Source organism: Heterocephalus glaber, unplaced genomic scaffold (genome assembly GCF_053883595.1).
Source record: "Heterocephalus glaber isolate CG9 unplaced genomic scaffold, H.glaber_assembly_v1.0 deba00001773, whole genome shotgun sequence".
In the NCBI taxonomy this organism is placed as follows: domain Eukaryota; kingdom Metazoa; phylum Chordata; class Mammalia; order Rodentia; family Bathyergidae; genus Heterocephalus; species Heterocephalus glaber.
The window spans coordinates 11,552,237-11,569,544 of NW_028258463.1; the positions used below are offsets into that span (position 1 = coordinate 11,552,237).

The window sequence follows — 17,308 nt, forward strand, 5'->3', positions numbered from 1 at the left end:
TTACGTCACGCACGGAAAGACTGGGCGACCAATCCGGAGCCCAGAAGACTCTGAGCACTCTGTGCCCCGCCCTTCCGTTTACGTGCTTTCCTCTAGCGTCGTGAGAGGTTAACGCTCTGCGGCAGCCTCTGCTTACCGTGGCGACAGAAAGCGCGGGAATTACAGATAAATTGAAACTGCGGCTGCGCAGCGTGAGTTCTCAGAAGCTTTCCGGGCCGAACGCGGTCGGGGTTCTTCTCAGACAACTGGGACCTCGGGCGTGGGGACCCCGAGCGCTCTGTCCTTGGTAAAGCTGGACACTCCCAGGGAAAGGAAACGTGCCCGTTGGGGCTCCTGGCGGCCGGCAGGAAACTGGCGGCCTCCTGAAGGAGCGGGGAGGGGCGAGGCGGGGCCCCTGTGTTCGGCGGGAATCCTGGAGACTGGAACTGGAATGCGGCTGAGGCCGGCAGGAGAGCGGGCTGGGAGGGAGGAGAGGCCGGGCAGGGCCTGGGCAGGGCATCCGGGCGAACCGGGTCGCCCGCGAGGGAGGGGCGGGGGGCGCGGCCGGCCTGGGCTCCCTGGTGGTCCCGGGGGGACGGATCGTCGGCGCTCTGGGAGGGGCTGGGGAAGGCCTGCAGCAGATGCGGGAGGAGGGGAGCTCTGGCTGCTGGGGCCTCACCGCCTCCCCCAGGTCGAACGATCCCCACCCACGCCGCAGCTCCCCGAGTGGCCTGGGGTCCTGGACACCGCGCCTTGCTTGGTGTAGTGTTGGGGTGGGTTTTTTTGGAGGAGAGGGGGTGGGTTTTTTGACAGTGGGTCTCACTGCGTAGTTCAGGGTGGTCTTGAACTCAGTATGTAGCTCAGGCTGGCTTCCAATTAGCGGCGATCCTCCTGCCTCAGCCTCGAGTGCTGGGAATAACTGGCGTGCACCACCACGCCCGGCTGTTTTGTGGTGTACGTGTTGAAAGTACACAGTGGTCACGTTAGTGGGCGGCGAAAGTTGGTATTTTGGAGGATTCATCTTAGTTCTTACCCCTTCCCTCTCCCGCCCTCCCTACACCCTCCGCCTCTTGGTCCCCTGCCCGTTTGGAAAAAGCTCTATTTTTATCATTTTTCTCCCCTCAATACTTTTTCCCATCCCCTTTTCTTCCCCTCCTCCCCACTTCTTGTTCCTCCCATCCATTTGAAAAAGATCTCCCTACTTCCTATTTACCAATCTTCTATTTTCTTTTCTTTTTGGGGGGTGCTGGATATCGAACTCGGGTCCTTAGGCTTGCTCAGCAGGCTGCGAAACCACTAAGCTAAATCCCAGGCCCCAATCTTCTATTTTCTGCTCCCCCCCATATATACTGTATATTGAGTTTCTTTTTTGTGTGGGTTGTTTTGTTTTTTTTTGTACCAGGGATCGAACTCAGGTCCTTGCACTTGCGCAGCAGGCGGCAAAACCACTGAGCTAAATCCCCGGCCCTATATTGAGTTTCTTATGTAAGAGAATCCATATGATAGTTAAGCTTGTGTGTCTGATTATTTCACTTAATATTATGGTCTCAAGGTGCATCCATTTGCGTACGGTTGCCTCAAGTTTATCCTTCTTTGTGGCAGGGTAGTACTCCATTGTGTGTAATTACTACAGTTTCTTTATTCATTTGTTAAGCAAGTAAAAAAAAATGGATGAGAGAAGCTGGCCTCCTCTCTGTGACCTTCCTTTCCTTGGACAAAGGAAAAGACCAAAGGAAGGGGTTGGATGCTATATTTGAAAAAGCAAAAAATGTAAATTGCCTAAATTCAAAAAGCAACTGTTAGAATTTTTTTTTTTTTTTGGTACCATGGATCAAACTCAGGTCCTTGCGCTTGCGCAGCAGGTGACGAAACCACTGAGCTAAATCCCTGGCCCTATTAGAATATTTTTAAGAGCCAGGCATGGTGGTGCAGGCCCATCTGAGCACTTGGTAGACTGAGGCAGGAGGATCGCCACAAATTCAAGGCCAGTCTGGGCTACAAAGTGAGACCCTATCTCAAAAAAATTCTTTTAAGGGGATGTTATTATTAGTTCCATGGTATATTTCTAAAGCACTTCAATTTTAAAATTTTTCCTGATTAAAGATGGTATCTCCTGGTTTTATAAATCATTTAAAGTGATTTATGTTTTAAAATTTATGTGTTTAAGTTAAATGGAACAGAAAGAAATGGATTTGTCAACAGTTCATGTTGAAGAAGTACAAAATGTCCTTAATGCCATGCAGAAAATCTTAGAGTGTCCAATCTGGTAAGTCAACAAAGAAATTTATTAATTTAAGATCTTCCTTATATGATTATTTCCTAAACAAATGAGTAGATTAGACTTGACATAGCAAGTAGAAAAAAAATGAACTGTATCCATTAAGGTCAGGCTGCTGGGCCAGGGATTTAGCTCAGTGGCACCGAGCCTGCCTCAAAAGCGCAAGGTCCTGAGTTCAATCCCTGGTACCAAAAAAAAAAAGATCAATCTGCTTTTCTTTTCTTCTTTTTGGTACCGGGGATCAAACTCCGACCTTGCATTTGCAAGGCAGCCGGAAATTCCCCGGCCCCAAGTTTCTGCTTTTCTTTTTTTTTTCTTCCTGCTTTTCTTAATGGAAGACCTTTAAGAACCACAGGAAGTATTACTCCTCTTCCTCCCCTCTGCTTCCCACCCCCAACAACCTCTCACTGGCACAGTACCTCTCTCCCAGCCCACACGGTCAGTCTGGGTGGGTTCCGCACTGGGGCTGGGATTCAGTGTGGGTTAAGGGACTTGAGCTTTTTGTCCAGCCCCAAAACTTGCTCGATTGTCATTGATAATGGCAAAACATCCATCCATTGATAATGGCCCACAGGGTGTGGTCTTTGGGGGAACTTCTGACTGAAGCTGGCTCTTTGTACATTTAAGCAGGAATACTGCGGCTCATTGAAGCTTTTGGCACAGCTGGGTCAGAGTGGGCCTTTGTTTTTCTCCATCTGTAAATTGAAGAAGGGACTACACTATTCAAGACTTTTCTTTTTACCTGGGATTGAACTTCAGACCTTGTGCTTGCAAGGCAGGTGGCGAACCACTGAGCTAAATCCCCAGCCCAAGACTTTTCTTTTCTTTTTCTTTTCGGTACTGGGGATCGAACTTGGGTCCTTGCGCTTGTCAGGCAGATGGTGGAACCACTGAGTTAAATTCCCGGCCTCACTTTTCTTTCTTAATTGAAGTTTAATTTGCAAACAGTGGAATTCAGAGATCCTTAGCTGTGCAAGGCCATGAGTTGGTTTTTGTTATTGCTTTGTTTTTGGAGTACTGGGGCTTGAACTCTGGGCCTCTTGCATGCCAGACCACCCTGAACAGTAACCTACATCCCCAGCACGAAGGGGTGTTGCCAGATGGGTATAGCTGCAGAGCCCCACCCAATCAAGTATAGGACATTTTTGTTACCCTAAAAGACTCGTGTGTGTTTGTGTGTGTGTGTGTGTGTGTGTGTTCAGGAAGGCCTTTTTAAAATTAATCAATTTATTTTCCTTCCTTACCAAGGATTAAGTCCCAGGCTAAAGCCTCAGCCCTTATCCTTATTTATTTTGAGACAAGGGCTTGGCTGTGTTGCCTGGGCTGGGCACATACTTTTTTGTTGACGCATTTGAAAGCATTTCTTGGACTTGGGATTTAGCTCAGTGGTTCCACCGCCTGCCTGGAAAGTGCAAGGTCCTGAGTTCGGTCCCCGGTACAAAAGAACAAAAACTAAAAGCATTTCTTGGCTGGGGATTTAGCTGAGTGGTTCCGCTGCCTGCCTCACAAGCACAAGGTCCTGAGTTCAATCCCTGGTACCCCAACAAAAGCATTTCTTGAGGCTGGGGATAGAACACTTGGTTACCATGCTCTAGGTCTCCAGCACTGGGAAAAATAAATACAATTAAAGCATTGCTTTGAGAAGGTTAAAAACCCTGAGCAGTAATTAGATGAGCTTTCCAGTTTCTCTTAAATTTACAAAGTAAATGAAAATCCACATTCAGGATCTCTTGGTGAGAATCATGATGGAGTTAGAATCATTGCCTCTGCACTCTGAACTACCATTCTGTCAACCCGGCATTTGATTCTGGCCCTTAACAGCCTCACACCTGCTGTTCCCACGCTAGAACGCTCTTCCTTTGATGACCGTGGCTTAAAAACACAAATCACCTTTGGAAAGAGCCACCTTCAGATGACCCTGTTTAAAATTGGGACACACTCTCTGCACGGCTTCCCTCCTTTATTTTCCTCTAACATTTGTTAACTGTCTTGACGTTCCATGTAATTATTTCATCCTTTTCAACACCCAACACCCACAAAACATGAACTCCATGAGCAGACAAGGTTTTTTTTTTTGTTTAATTTGGTATCTTCAGTATTTAGACTAGTATCTAGGATGTATTTAGCCACTCAATAAACTAAATTAAATGATAAACTAGATTGTTTCTTTGTTAATTTTTGTTTGTCTTTTATTTATTTGTCTTTGCTTTATTTGTCTTTTTTTTTTTCCTTCTGGTACCAGGGATTGAACTCAGGACCTTGTGCTTGCAAGGCAGGCACGTTGCCACTGAGCTACATCCCCAGCTCCTGTTTTTGCTGCTAGGGATGGAAGCCAGAGTCTCTTGCTGAAATACAGTTATTTCATAATTGAGCATGCTCACTACATGCTCTTATTAATTGAGCTACATCCCAGCCTTTTAAAATTTTTATTTTGTTTTGTTTTACTTAATTTATTTATTGAGACAGGGCCTTGCTATATAGTCCAGGCTGGCCTTGAACCTGCAGCAGTCCTCCTTGTCTGAGCCTCCCAAGTGCTAGGATTACAGGCTTGCACCTCTATGCCTGGTTTCCCCTTTTTTTATTTTGAGACAGTGTCTCAGTCACTGAGATACCCAGCTGGGGTCAAACTTGTAATCTTCCTGCCTCAGCTTCCCAGAGTGCTGGGCTTATGGTAATGTGCCACCATGCCCAACTCCCCTATGTATTTTTTCTTTCTTGGGTTTTTTTTTTTTTGGTACCAGGGATTGAACTCAGGACCTTCTGCTTGCAAGGCAGGCAGTGGCACCAGTATTTTTTTTAATGGTGATGGTTAGTAGTGGGTAACATTCAAAAAATAAGTTGAAAAAGTTGTGTCAATTGCCCCGACCCTCAGTGAAGGAGGGAAAATTCAAGTAAATTTGCTTTTGTGCTTTAGCAAAGTTGTTTTTCATATTTGGAATCAAGTTAAGATTTGGGATCGGCAAGCTGTGTTTTTGGAGATACAGGATTTGTAAGTAACCATCCGCTCACTACCCTCTCAACATTTCAGCCAAATTAAAACAAGAGCTAAATGAGATTTACAGCCTCATTTAGGAAACATCAGCATCACAGAAGTAGGAAATAAAATTGTAGGAAAGAAATTTGCTTTTGAAAAAGCACAAAACTTACTCATGATACGTATAGAGTGATCAAAACTCTTTGATACTGTGCCATTTGGGTACATTTATTTTGCATTCCCGTGGGACTCAGTCATAAAAATGTAATGTTCTTTCTCTGCCAAATTAAACCATCAATTTAAAAACTCAGATACATAAAAATTAAAGATGCAGGAATGAAAGTTACTGTTCAATTTTTATTTTCTGTCAGCTATCGGGTATTTTCCAGCTTCTTTTTTTTTTTCTCTGTTTTTTCTATTACAAATAGGCTAAAGGCTAACTTGTGATAATTTTAAAACTAAAACTGTCCATTATAGTCACTGTTCCAGCGTAAACTAATCTATGGGAAATTACAGGTAGGGGATATACCTGCTTCTCTCTTTTTAACATTTTTTTGGTCCTGGGCATTGAACTCAGAGCCCTGTGCATGCTAGACAAATGTTCTGTCTTGGAGCTGCACCCAAAGGTTTTTATTTTACAGGGCTCAGGGTCCTTTTTCTTTGTTTTTTGGACAAAGTCTTGCTGGGATACCTAAGCTGGTCTGGTTTTGATTTTGGGTTTTGAGCCAGGGTCTCACTTTGTAGCCCAGGCTGGCCTTGAACTCAGGGTGATCCTCCTGCCTCAGCCTCCCAAGTGCTGGGTGATAGGTGTGCACCTCCATGCCCAGCTCCTAGGATGGTCTTGAACTCAGAGACTCAAATGATCCTGTCGAAAAGCAGGGACTACAGGTGTGTGCCTCTATGCCTGTCTCAGCTGGCTATTATTTAAGATAATTAGTAGCTTTTTCTACCTTTTTACATGTGACTATAAAATTTCAGACTTTCAAAAAAATTGCTAAAATGAATTTACAGTTTCTCTTTTTTTAAACCTAAATCTTAATTTCTTTATTCAGTGTATTATCTGTTGAGAGCTCAAAATGCCAATATGTAATAGGCTCAAAATATTGCCTGTTATGGTCTGAAAACTGCTTGAGCCCCTTGAATGACTTTTATAGTAAGCACTCACTCTCATCGGGACCAAGAGAGGCGGGCTGGAGTTTGCTCTCCCTCCACCCCTGTTTTGTCTTCAGGCTCCTTCTTCCCCAGTCATTACCTTTTCCACGTTGGAGTTTCATCTGCTCAGGGTTTGTGTTTATAGTGTGTTTGTATAGTTTGGATTATAATTGCCATACTGAAATATAATTATTTCAGGGTTGAGTCAGTGGTGAGAATGAAAGCCATCTGGTGCCATAGCTAAATCCAATTCCTCTTTTCCTGAGAATTTCTTTGCTATCCAGCTTGTCTACGAGTAGTGACTTAGTAACAATTGGAGTTCTCTCCATTCCTTTTTTTTTTTTGGTACTGGGGATTGAACTTGGGTCCTTGCGCTTGCGCAGCAGGTGGAGAAACCACTGAGCTAAATCCCCGGCCCGGGACTGCTTCCTTTTTAAAGCCCCATTTCTTCCCAGTATTAGCACTAACCTTGGCGTAAGTCTCTCTCGCTGGGAAGCCTCTTCCCAGTTATCTAGCTGTCCTCACAGCAGCCCTGGAGAACCGGCGTGGTGGCGGCAAAAGGACGCCTAGGTGTCTCAGCTGGAGGTGGCCCTGTTAGTACAGTAGGCCTATTGCCCTCAGCCTTTCTCGTGACCCTTTTCTAAAAGTTAAGTGTTCAGTGAAAAGAACCACATCCCTGTCACATCTTTAATGTCCTGGCTGGACTTTGCCAAGGAAAATTTGCCTTCTAAAGCCCTCATTCAGCAAAGGCGGAAGCCTTCAGGTGGTCCCCAGGTTCCCGGCTGCTGAGGTGGATCTGCCTGCACGATGTCTCCAAGCCTGTGGGCTGTCCTCTGCCCCTGCCGGGTCGTTCTGCTGAGTGTTGCACAGCTGGTTTCCTCGCACTGTTCACTTGTCTTTCAGTGTCACCTTGTTAGTAAGGACTGTGATGACCACCCTGGGTCCCCCTCATACATGGCACTCTGTGTTGCCCTTACTCTGCTGTCTTTCTCTTCAACACCGATTCCCATCTTTTCTTAGTTATTTCTCTTCTCATCTCTCCACCACAGCTAAAATGTAAGCTCCATGAGGGCAGGCATTAGGATGCTCACCGCTGTATTCCAGTCAGTCCCCACATGAAGTAAATGTTTAACATTTGTTATATGGCTGGGTGTAGTAGCACACACCCATAACCTCAGCACTCTGGGAGGCTGAGGCAAGATGGCAAGATCACAAGCCCACCCTAGGCAGTCTATAGCCAATTTAGTGAGAACTGGTCTCCAAATAAAAATTAGAGAAAGGGTTGGGGATATAGCTCAGCACGAAGGTCCTGGATTCAATCTCCTCTCATATGTATACACATACGTGTGTGTGTGTGTGTGTGTGTGTGTGTGTATGGTATGTATTTTAAGTGAATTACTATCAGAAAGATGTTGAGATTTTGTAAACATAAAGGAGGGAATTTCCTTTAGGGAGTATCTATTACAGTGTTTTTTACAAAGTAATCAGAAACCAAACATGACCCTCCTGAAGTGACGTAATGAAGTACACAGCGACACTGGCAAAGTGTTCTTGCCCGAAAGTCGAACCTGAATTGGATCTTGCTGTAGGTGCTGTTCACTGGAAATGAAGCTAGAGACGAATCCCCAGAGTGCCAACATTGCACTTAAATGAGTGGCGAGAAAGGAAAACAGGAAAGAAAATCTGCAGATTAAAGAAGACTTGAGTTGTATGAACCAAATGCAATGTGATAGCTTGGATACTGATATAAACATAGACAACTATTAAAAATAAATTGTATGTAGCAAGTTAAAACATCAATTGTCTATTAGATAATTGAACGCAATCATTTATTTTTAGGAGTAATAATGGTGTTATGGTTAGGCTAAAAAGAGTCTAGCCTGTTGCAGTGGTGGACACCTGTAACCCCAGCTACTCTCTAAAGGAAGGGAAATCGTAAGTTTGAGGCCAGCCTAGGCAAATTAGCAAGATTCTGTCCAAAAACAAAATTTTACAGCAAGGACTGGGAATGCAGCTTGGTGGAGAGGACTTGTCCCTGGGTTCAGTCTCTGGAGCTGCCAGTATGAAATGACCTGTTGGCTGGGGTTGTTTTACAAACGACCTGAGGCGGTGGCAGGGGTGTGTGTGGGTGGAACAGGGCTGGCCAGTTGTCCACAGGAGTCCTTGAAACTGGGTGTTGGTACACAGAGTTCATTTTATTTAGGGAGGTGGGGTGTGGTCTCACTGAGTAGCCCAGCTGGGCCTCGAACTCAGTTCCTCCTCCTTCAGCCTCCTGAGTGCTGGGATTACAGGTGTCCACTACCACACCTGGCCCATTTTACGTAAATGCTCAAAAATTTTCCCATTAACTAACAAGGCAATCACATGCCCAAAAATTGCTGTGAGGGAATCCAAAAGAAATACACAGTCATTCCTCTCTCCTTGAGGGGAGCATTCCGGGAGCCCAGGGGGCCTGGAGCTGTGCAGCTGGAACCCTGTGTGGGCTGTTTCCCTGTGCAGACAGACAGACCTAGCATACGCTTGCACTTTCCACTTCCTGGCTTAGCAGTGGCATATCCCACTGCCAGCATGGCTGCCCCTGTGCTCTGGGGCCTTATTAAAGGAACTGAATGTCACTTGGAGACAGCAGTGCCTGTCACTTGACATTTTGATAACCAAGACCTCCGTCAGGTGACAGGAACATGGGTAGTCTGCACCCCCAGATGGGTGACTTCTGTTCCTGGAGGGACAGTGCAAGACTTCTCCCTGTTGCTCAGAAGGACATGCAATTTAAAACATTAGAATGGCTTCTTTGTGGAGTTTCCCATTTAATAATTTTTGGACCATTGTTGACTACAAGTAAGAGAAACTGCAGAGGAGAAAATACAGATAAGAGGAAACTACTGTGAGCAAAAGGTTTTTCTTTGTACAGTTTTGCATTTACTTAAGTTGCAAGGGCTGTGTTGAAAATGAGAGCTCAAGGGCTGGGGATTTAGCCTGGTGGTTCTGGTGCCTGCGGTGCCTGCCTGGCAAGTGCAATGCCCGAGTTCAATCTCGGGTAGCAAGAAAAAAATGATAGCTCAAAAAAGTGTTACGGGGAAAACTAATTAGTAGAAAGTATTATCAGTCTTTTAAATGCTAATGACAAGCCAGGCATGGAGCTGCCTACCTGTAGTTCCCAGCAGTCATGAGGCTGAGGCAGGAGGATCACTGTGAGTTCGAGGCCAGCCTGGGCTACAGAGCAAGACCCTGTGTGGAAAAAAAAAACCAAAACAAAAAAAATGCTAATGACAAAATCGAATACTGAAAAGATCTAATTCTTTTTTTTTGGTACTGGGGATTGACCTTGGGACCTTGCACTTTTGAGGCTGGTGCTGGAACCCTTGAGCTAAATCCCCAGCCCTGAAAAGATCTAATTTTTTTTTTTTTTTTTTTGTACTGGAGATTGAACTCAGGTCCTTGTGCTTGCCAGGCAGACGGCAGAACCACTGAGCTAAATCCCCAGCCTAGATCTAATTCTTGTAGGTGTTTGTTTGTTTTTTGGGACAGGGCTATTTGTTTCTTGGTTTGGTTTGGTTTTGTTTTCCTCATGCTGGGGATATACCCTAGGGCCTCATGAATGTGGGGCAGGCGCTCTACCACTGAGCCACATGCCCAGCCTGTAACTTTTAATGTCTGAAAGCTCAGGAAAGGCACATCATATTTTCTTAGCTCTTAGCCTAACAGACATTTAATAAGTATTGAAGAAACTTAAAGCCATACTATTGGGCATGGTGGCGCACATCTGTAGTCCTAGTACTCAGGAGGCTGAGGCAGGAGGATCACTGCAAGTTTGAGGGCAGCCTGGGCTGCATAGTGAGTTCAAGCCCAGCCTGAACTACATAATGAGACCCTGTCTCAAAAAATCAAAAATATAAAAATAAAAACCCCAACTCATAACTTGAGTTACCATAAATTTCTTTACTCAAAATATATTTATTTTTTAGAGAAATTATTGAGCCTAATTTATAATTTTCTGTTTTTCCTCTACCATTCTAGTCTGGAATTGATCAGAGAACCTGTTTCCACAAAATGTGACCACATATTTTGCAAGTAAGTTTCAATGGTTTTTGTGACTCCTTTATTAGCTTTGTGCTTGTTCTTATAATACAGGGAAAACTGGACTTTATGGAGGCTTTTTTAGCTTGGTCACTTAAGTGACAGCGGAAAAACTCCAACTGTGTTTGTCCTTCCTTGGAGAGTACTTAGAGAGTTGCTGTAGGCGGTCACAGGCCTTGCTCCTGGTGGGGTGTTGACCCGGCTTATCTGTGTGCAGAAGGCGATGTGAGATCCCCTAGGACAGCTGTTTGGTTTTTGTGTCCGAGGGTGAAAGCAGGCCACAAGTATTTGTGAAATAAGCACATTGTGTTTCCATCTCCCAGGCTCCGTTCTGTTCATCTCTGAATGTCCTCTCCTTCCCCTCGAAGGTTCCCTGTTCCCTGCTCTTCGACCCTTGTGAAGATAGGAGGGGTCTGAGGGCAGTTTCTGCGCAGGCCAAGATTAATTCACACCAGGGGTCCCAGTCCCGGGGTCGCCCTCCATCCCCTTCCGTGTCTGGGGTTCTGCATCTGGATCCAGCCAGTCTCCCAGAGGGCTGGCTGTACAGTTGTGTGGCACCATCTCCAGCTTTCAATGAGTTTGTTTTTAAGTAATTTTTCACTTTTAATGGATTTTTGTTTTTTGGTACCAGGGATTGAACTCAGGACCTTGCCCTTGCAAGGCAGGTGCGGCACCACTGAACTACATCCCTGGCCCGTTGACTTTTCAATTAAAAGAGAAGGGCCAGGGATGTAGCTCGGTGGCACTGTGCCTGCCCAGCAAGGGCAAGGTCCTAAGTTTGATCCCTGATCCCAGAAAAAAAAATTGAAGCAATTGAAAAAGCAAGCCATGAACCTAGGAGCTTATTAAAACAGAATGGTATGTGATACAGTGTATTTTCTTGTTCCCTCAACCCCTGTCTCCTACGTCCTTTCCCAGAGAACCATGATTATTAACTTCGTATGTATCCTTTCAGGAATTTTATTTATTTTTTTGATGCCTGGGATCAAATTCAGGACCTTGCACTTGCCAGGCAAGCGGCGGAACCACCGAGCTAAATCTCCAGCCCCCTTTCAGGAATTTTTAAACTTGGAGTTCATGAATGATGTTCATGAATTTCCTAAGATTCAGTTTTAAACTCAGTTGTGTTAAAAAGTATGGTGTGTACTTTTCCTGGGAGTAGTCCATAGTTTTCATCCATTTTCGGCTGTTTCCATGATCTGACAAGGGGACAGCTGCTGCCTAAGGATAACGAGCTCTGGCTGAAGCTGCAGGAACCTGTTCCCTTTGGAGGGTCCCTCCCTCCCTCTGCTCCCTCCCTCTGCTCCCTCTTTCCTTCCCTCCCTCTGCCCCCTGGAGAATCCACAGCCCATTTCTGTGCCTCTTGCCTCCTTCTCGTGGTGCTCTGCTGGCTTAGATCCAGTCCCAGCAGCTTCATAGGACCCTTGGGCTCCTCCCGGCCACATGCCAGAGCAACACAGCTTTCTCTTTGTGCTTTAAGAATTTTTACCTTTATAGCTTTGTGGGCTCTAGAGCAGTATGTTGCCAACCACTTTCTTCAAAGATGGATAGAGAAAAGAAAGTCCCAGTATTTAAAAGGTTACTGTGTGTGTGTGTGTGTGTGTGTGTGTGTGTGTGTGTGTGTGTGTGTGTACAGGGAATTGAACCCAGAACCTTCACATCAAGTTACATTCCTAGTCCTTTTTTTTTTCTTTTTTTAAGACTGAGTCTCACCAAGTTGCCCAGGCTGGGCTCAAACTTGCCATCCTCCTGCCTCAGCCTCCCAGAGTGCTAGGATTGCAGGCTTGAACCACTGTGCCAAGTCAAAGCTTGCCTCACATCTTACTGAGCGCCTTGTGTAGAACTTACGTATGTGTTTTCCTTTGGTTGGTGTACCACGATGACTCCCTGGACACAAAACTCAGAATTCTTTCTCTGAGCCCTGGTGTTGTGCCAATGCTCTGTTGATCCTTCCAGATTCCCTTAGCTCAGTCATTCAGAGTTGCATAAAAATTCATTTCTTTTTTTCTTTTTTTTCCTTTTTGTGGCACTGGGTTTTTTGGTTTGGGGGTTTTTTTGGGGGTTTTTTTGGTACCGGGGATCGAACATGGGACCTTGTGCATTCAAGGCAGGCGCCGGAACCACTGAGCTAAACCCCCGGCCCCTCTTTTTTGTGATACTGGGGATTAAGCCCAGCACCTTCACGCTGAGCTATGTCCTTGGCCCTTTTTATATTTTGAGATAGGTTCTTGCTTAGTTGCCTAGGCTGGGCTACAATCCTGCCTCAGCCTCCCAGAGTGCTGGGATCATAGGCATGTGCAACCGTGCCCAACTTCATTTTCTCTTTTGAGTGTAGTTAACAACCTTTATGTTTCTTCATGTGTTATTTTCCTAGCATGAAGAAAGGTTATGGTCCCTATTCTTGGCTGGTTTTCTACATACCTAGGTCTCCTTCATTATTTATTGTATAGGCCGCAAAAGTGACATATCTTAGCTCGTTCCTCTACTACATTTGGTAGTGTTGGGCCGGGGATTTAGCTCAGTGGTTCTGCTGCCTGCCTCCCAAGTGTAAGGTTCCGAGTTTGATCCCCGGTACCAACAAAACAAAACAAAATATATTTGACCAGGGAATTCCCTTCCTGTTACCACTCTAAATTGTTCAGCTGTAGCATTTGTTAGGGATACATACAGATGCCTCTTTGTCCCATTATAATAGAGTGGATGTTAGTATTTCTGTCAAGGTGTGGCCTCCATCCTGTGTCTCTTTTGGGGGGAGGGGTGGGTACCGGGGATCGAACTTGGGTCCTTATGCCTGCAAGGCAGGCAGCGGGACCACTGAGCTAAATCCTTGGCCCTCCATCCTGTGTCTTTAAAGAATATTGGGGGCCAGGGATTTAGCTCAGTGGTTCCGGCGCTTGCCTCGAAAGCACAAGGTCATGAGTTTGATCCCCAGTACCAAAAAAAAGAATTGGGGGGTTGGGTATTTAGCTCAGTGGTTTCGCCGCCTGCTGTGCAAGCGCAAGGGCCTAGGTTTGATCCCCGGTACCAAAAAAAAAAAAAAAGATTAAAGAATATTGATGCTGGGGCGGGAGATTTAGCTCAGTGATTCTGCTGCCTGCTCGCAAACATAAGGTCCTGAGTTTGATCCTCAGTACCCCCCCAAAAATAATAATAATAAAAATAAAAACAGTTAAAACCATTGGTTTTAATTCACCTGTCATTACCTTTTAGCAACCCTTGGGAAGGTTGTGAGATTATCTTTTCATGGCTTGTTTGCCTTCTGAATATTCTCTCTATAAAAGAAAGTGAATTGTTCTTTCTTTATCATTTCTAGATTTTGTATGCTGAAACTTCTCGACCAGAAGAAAGGGCCTTCGCAGTGTCCTTTGTGTAAGAACAGTATAACCAAAAGGTGTGTGATTTGCATAATGAGGGGAGTTGGAAGTAACATGGCAGCAGAGGGAGAAATTCTTTACTAACATGGCTAGTGTTCTTCCTAAACTATTCATCAATAGGAAAATGTACACAAGTGTGCATAGCAGGCAGTGAAGTATTTCCACAGTTATTTGCCTGGAAGTTTCCTGTGACATCCACACTACGTAGGTGTTAGCAACTTTATGCCCTTTTCCCCTGTCCATGCACACCCAGGCCTGATCCCACCTGGTGTTGTCCTCAGGTGACATCAGGGGCTTTGGGGTGCTTGGCTGGAGACAGCTAGCTGCCTTCATGCTCTTGAATAATACCAGAGCTGGAGGTCATGTAGAAAGCAGGCTGTATCACCCTGTCTCACTAGCTGCCTTTCTTTTTCTTCGTGGCATTATTTTTGTCCAGCTCTTTGCTCCCACAGTGCGTCTCTTCTGCCCCAGGGAGATTCCAGCAGGCAGCCACTTGGTCTCAGTACTGTTTCTCCAATGCCTGGGCCTTAGTAGGTGCTCGGCTACTTAAAGGAATGGGTGGATTGTATTTTCCGTCCACTTTCCTGAACTTAGATCTCTCTGAATGTTGTTAACCTGTCTGTTCTCTGATTTGGTGGAAATCCTTGAGTAGCGGAGCTACCTGTGAGAGATTAATATCTACCGTGGACTTGGCTTGATACTGTATTAGGAAGTATTAAACTTTTGTAGACTTACATGAAGGCAAAGAATTACAGAGATGATCCAACCCACCACAGTTTATTCTGCAGCAGTGGGGCCTCGGTTATCGTGTGAGGTAGCTGGCGGTTCTGTTCCTCTGAGTATGTTCTCCATGGTGGTTGCAGAGAGGACCGAATCTTGTGTTTGTCAGCACGCCTTTCCCCATTTTAGTGTCCTTGAACAGTTGATAGTCACTTGCTAAGTGTGCTCTCGATCAAATTTCAGAAGCCTACAGGAAAGCACAAGGTTCAGTCAGCTGGTTGAAGAGCTGTTGAAAGTCATTCGCGCTTTTGAGTTGGACAGCGGCTTGCAGGGTGAGTGTCCTGAGCGCGGCTGACACCCAGCACATTTGTGGTTGTCGCCAGGTGAGGACGGAGACCTGCTGGTCTGGGTTCATTCTAGCTCTGCTTCTGATGTCTGTTTTAAATCCTTCCCAGCTGCCTCACACCTTATTTATCAGTCTGGAAAAGCGCATCTTCACATCTCTGGGATTGAGAGCATTTTACCATCAATCGTCTGTCATTGTTTAATTTAGCTCTTCGTTAATGGTACAGAAAATGGTAGTGTGCTTTTACATTTATTGGTGTCTTAGATTCAGTGGAATATGGTATTAATAGGCAAATTTGTGAGTTTTAAAGTGGAAAAAAAGCAATAGAATAACTTTGACAATCTGTGAATGTGTGAAGTTTTTTGGGGGTTTTTTAACTTATCGTTGGGCCAGCAATTTAGCTCAGTGGCACCGAACCTCCCTTGCAAGCTCAAGGTCCTGAGTTTGATCCCCGATACCAAAAAAAAAAAAAAAGGAAAAAACTTGTGGGTACCCTTAATGTCCATAATAATCATCTTTTTTTGTTTTGTTTTTTCGGTACCAGGGCTCGAACTCGGGTCCTTGCGCTTGCGCAGCAGGCAGCGAAACCACTGAGCTAAATCCCCAGCCCCATAATAATCATCTTAACACAATAAAAAGCACATGCAGGGCCGGAGATTTAGCTCAGTGGTTTCGCTGCCTGCTGCGCAAGCGCAAGGACCCGAGTTCGAGCCCTGGTACCAAAAAAAAAAGCACACGCAGAATTTCTCTTAGTTTCTTTAATGAAAATGAGTACAGCTTTCCTAACTACACATTGTGTTCCCTTGTAATTCACAGTTGCAAACAGTTACAACTTTTCAAAAAAGGAAATTAATTCTCCTGAACACGGCCAGGAGGAGATTCCCCTCATCCAAAGTATGGGCTACCGGAACCGTGCCAGAGGACTTCGACAGGGTGAGCCTGAGAAGCCCTCCCTGGTAAGGCACCGCATTTCTCTGACGCTGTCTCTTTGTTGAGCAGTGTGAGTTGGGGAGTGTGTCAGGTGCGAAAGAAGCCGTGTGAAAGGCTGAGGCGTTCAGAAGGGCAATTTGGGCCCCGCCCTGCTCCAGGGTGTCAGCTCTGACACTGTGCAGAGAGCCACAGAGTCACCGGGCGAGTAAGCATCTAAACTCCTCAGCTTAAAAGGTGTGATTGCACAGGAAGAGACAGTGATTCGCTGTGCTGGCACGCATCTGTGAATGAATGATGGAGATTTAAAAGTAATAGTTCTTGAGACTAGGCATTGATTTCTTAGTAGATGTAGAAGGGCAAAATAGGAAGAAGAAAAGCTTCAGGATGCAGCTCCTTGTTGGAGGGCTTGCCTAGTGTGTGAGCCCTAGGTTCAGTCCTCAGTACCACCAAAGCCCCAAACATAAATATCCTTTCTCTTACTAATTTTAGGGACACAAGGGTTAATTGTCGTCATGTATCTTTTTCTTTTGAGACAGGGTGTCACTATGTAGATCACGCTCGCCTTGAACTCACTCTGTAGCCCAGGCTGACCTCAAACTCAGCAGCCTTCTGCCTGTGCTCTTCAGTGCTGGGGCTAAAGCATGCACTACCTTACTCTGCTTTTTTTGTTGTTGTTCCCGGTACCGGGATTGAACTCGGGACCTTGTGCTTGCAAGGCAGGTGCTGAGGTAAATCCCTGGCCCTTTTGCTTTATTTTTTCAGTTAGCAATAGTCGCACCTCAGATAAACCCCATTGCTGTGATACTGCCACTGCGCAAAGCTCCTTTTGCTTTATTTTTTGAGACAGTCTAACTGTGTTGTCCAAGCTGGCCTCCCACTTGAAATCCTAGGGCCAGGGATTTAGCTCAGTGGTGCTGCACCTGCCTCAGCCTCCAGGTTGCTGGTATTACAGTTGTGTAACAACACACTCAGTTCATTTATCCTTCTTTGGCATTTATTTTATCTTAGCTGCCAATCCTTTTACTGGATGTGATTAGAATTATATTCAAGTATTAGCTTTAAAATATTGTATTTTAATACTTCCAAAAATTATACATAATACACAATTTGAAAATTTTTAAAGTAAGAAAGGGGAAAAAAAATACTGAACCCATGTGTAACCTAGACGTTTTAGGGTATGTTTTGCCAGGTGTTTTCCCAGTGGTCCTGAATCGTAGCTGACTGATAGTTTTGTCCATGGCCTGGGGTTTCTCTTTAGGAACGAAGCACAGAGCTAGCCACCAGTGGGTGACCATTCTTTATCGCTTAGCAGGAAACCAGTCTCGGGGTCCAGCTGTCTGACCTTGGAATCGTGAGGTCTCTGAGGACCAAGAAGCAGGCACAGCCTCAAAATAAATCTGTCTACATTGAACTGGGTAAGGGCCATGGGTTCCAGAAGTCCACACTGATGGTTGCTGGGTTGCTGTCTCACAGCTTTG

General features: G+C 45.3%; 1 protein-coding gene across 19 annotated transcripts in view; it reads left to right on the plus strand.

The window, feature by feature from the left end:
- The first annotated feature begins 33 nt into the window (after positions 1–33).
- Positions 34–17,308, plus strand: part of Brca1 (BRCA1 DNA repair associated) — a 52,976-nt gene continuing 35,701 nt past the window's right edge. For 2 of the 19 annotated variants that reach the window (XM_021240186.2, XM_021240182.2), the window contains exons 1-7: positions 58–286; positions 2,147–2,245; positions 10,401–10,454; positions 13,774–13,851; positions 14,798–14,886; positions 15,717–15,856; positions 17,140–17,245. In XM_021240186.2, coding sequence (XP_021095845.2) covers positions 2,151–2,245; positions 10,401–10,454; positions 13,774–13,851; positions 14,798–14,886; positions 15,717–15,856; positions 17,140–17,245 — 562 coding nt within the window. In that variant the 5' untranslated portion in view covers positions 58–286; positions 2,147–2,150. Of the gene's footprint in view, positions 287–2,146; positions 2,246–10,400; positions 10,455–13,773; positions 13,852–14,797; positions 14,887–15,716; positions 15,857–17,139; positions 17,246–17,308 lie in introns of those variants that run through there. The other 17 variants (XM_021240178.2, XM_021240184.2, XM_013077751.3 and 14 more) reach the window with 14 other exon arrangements.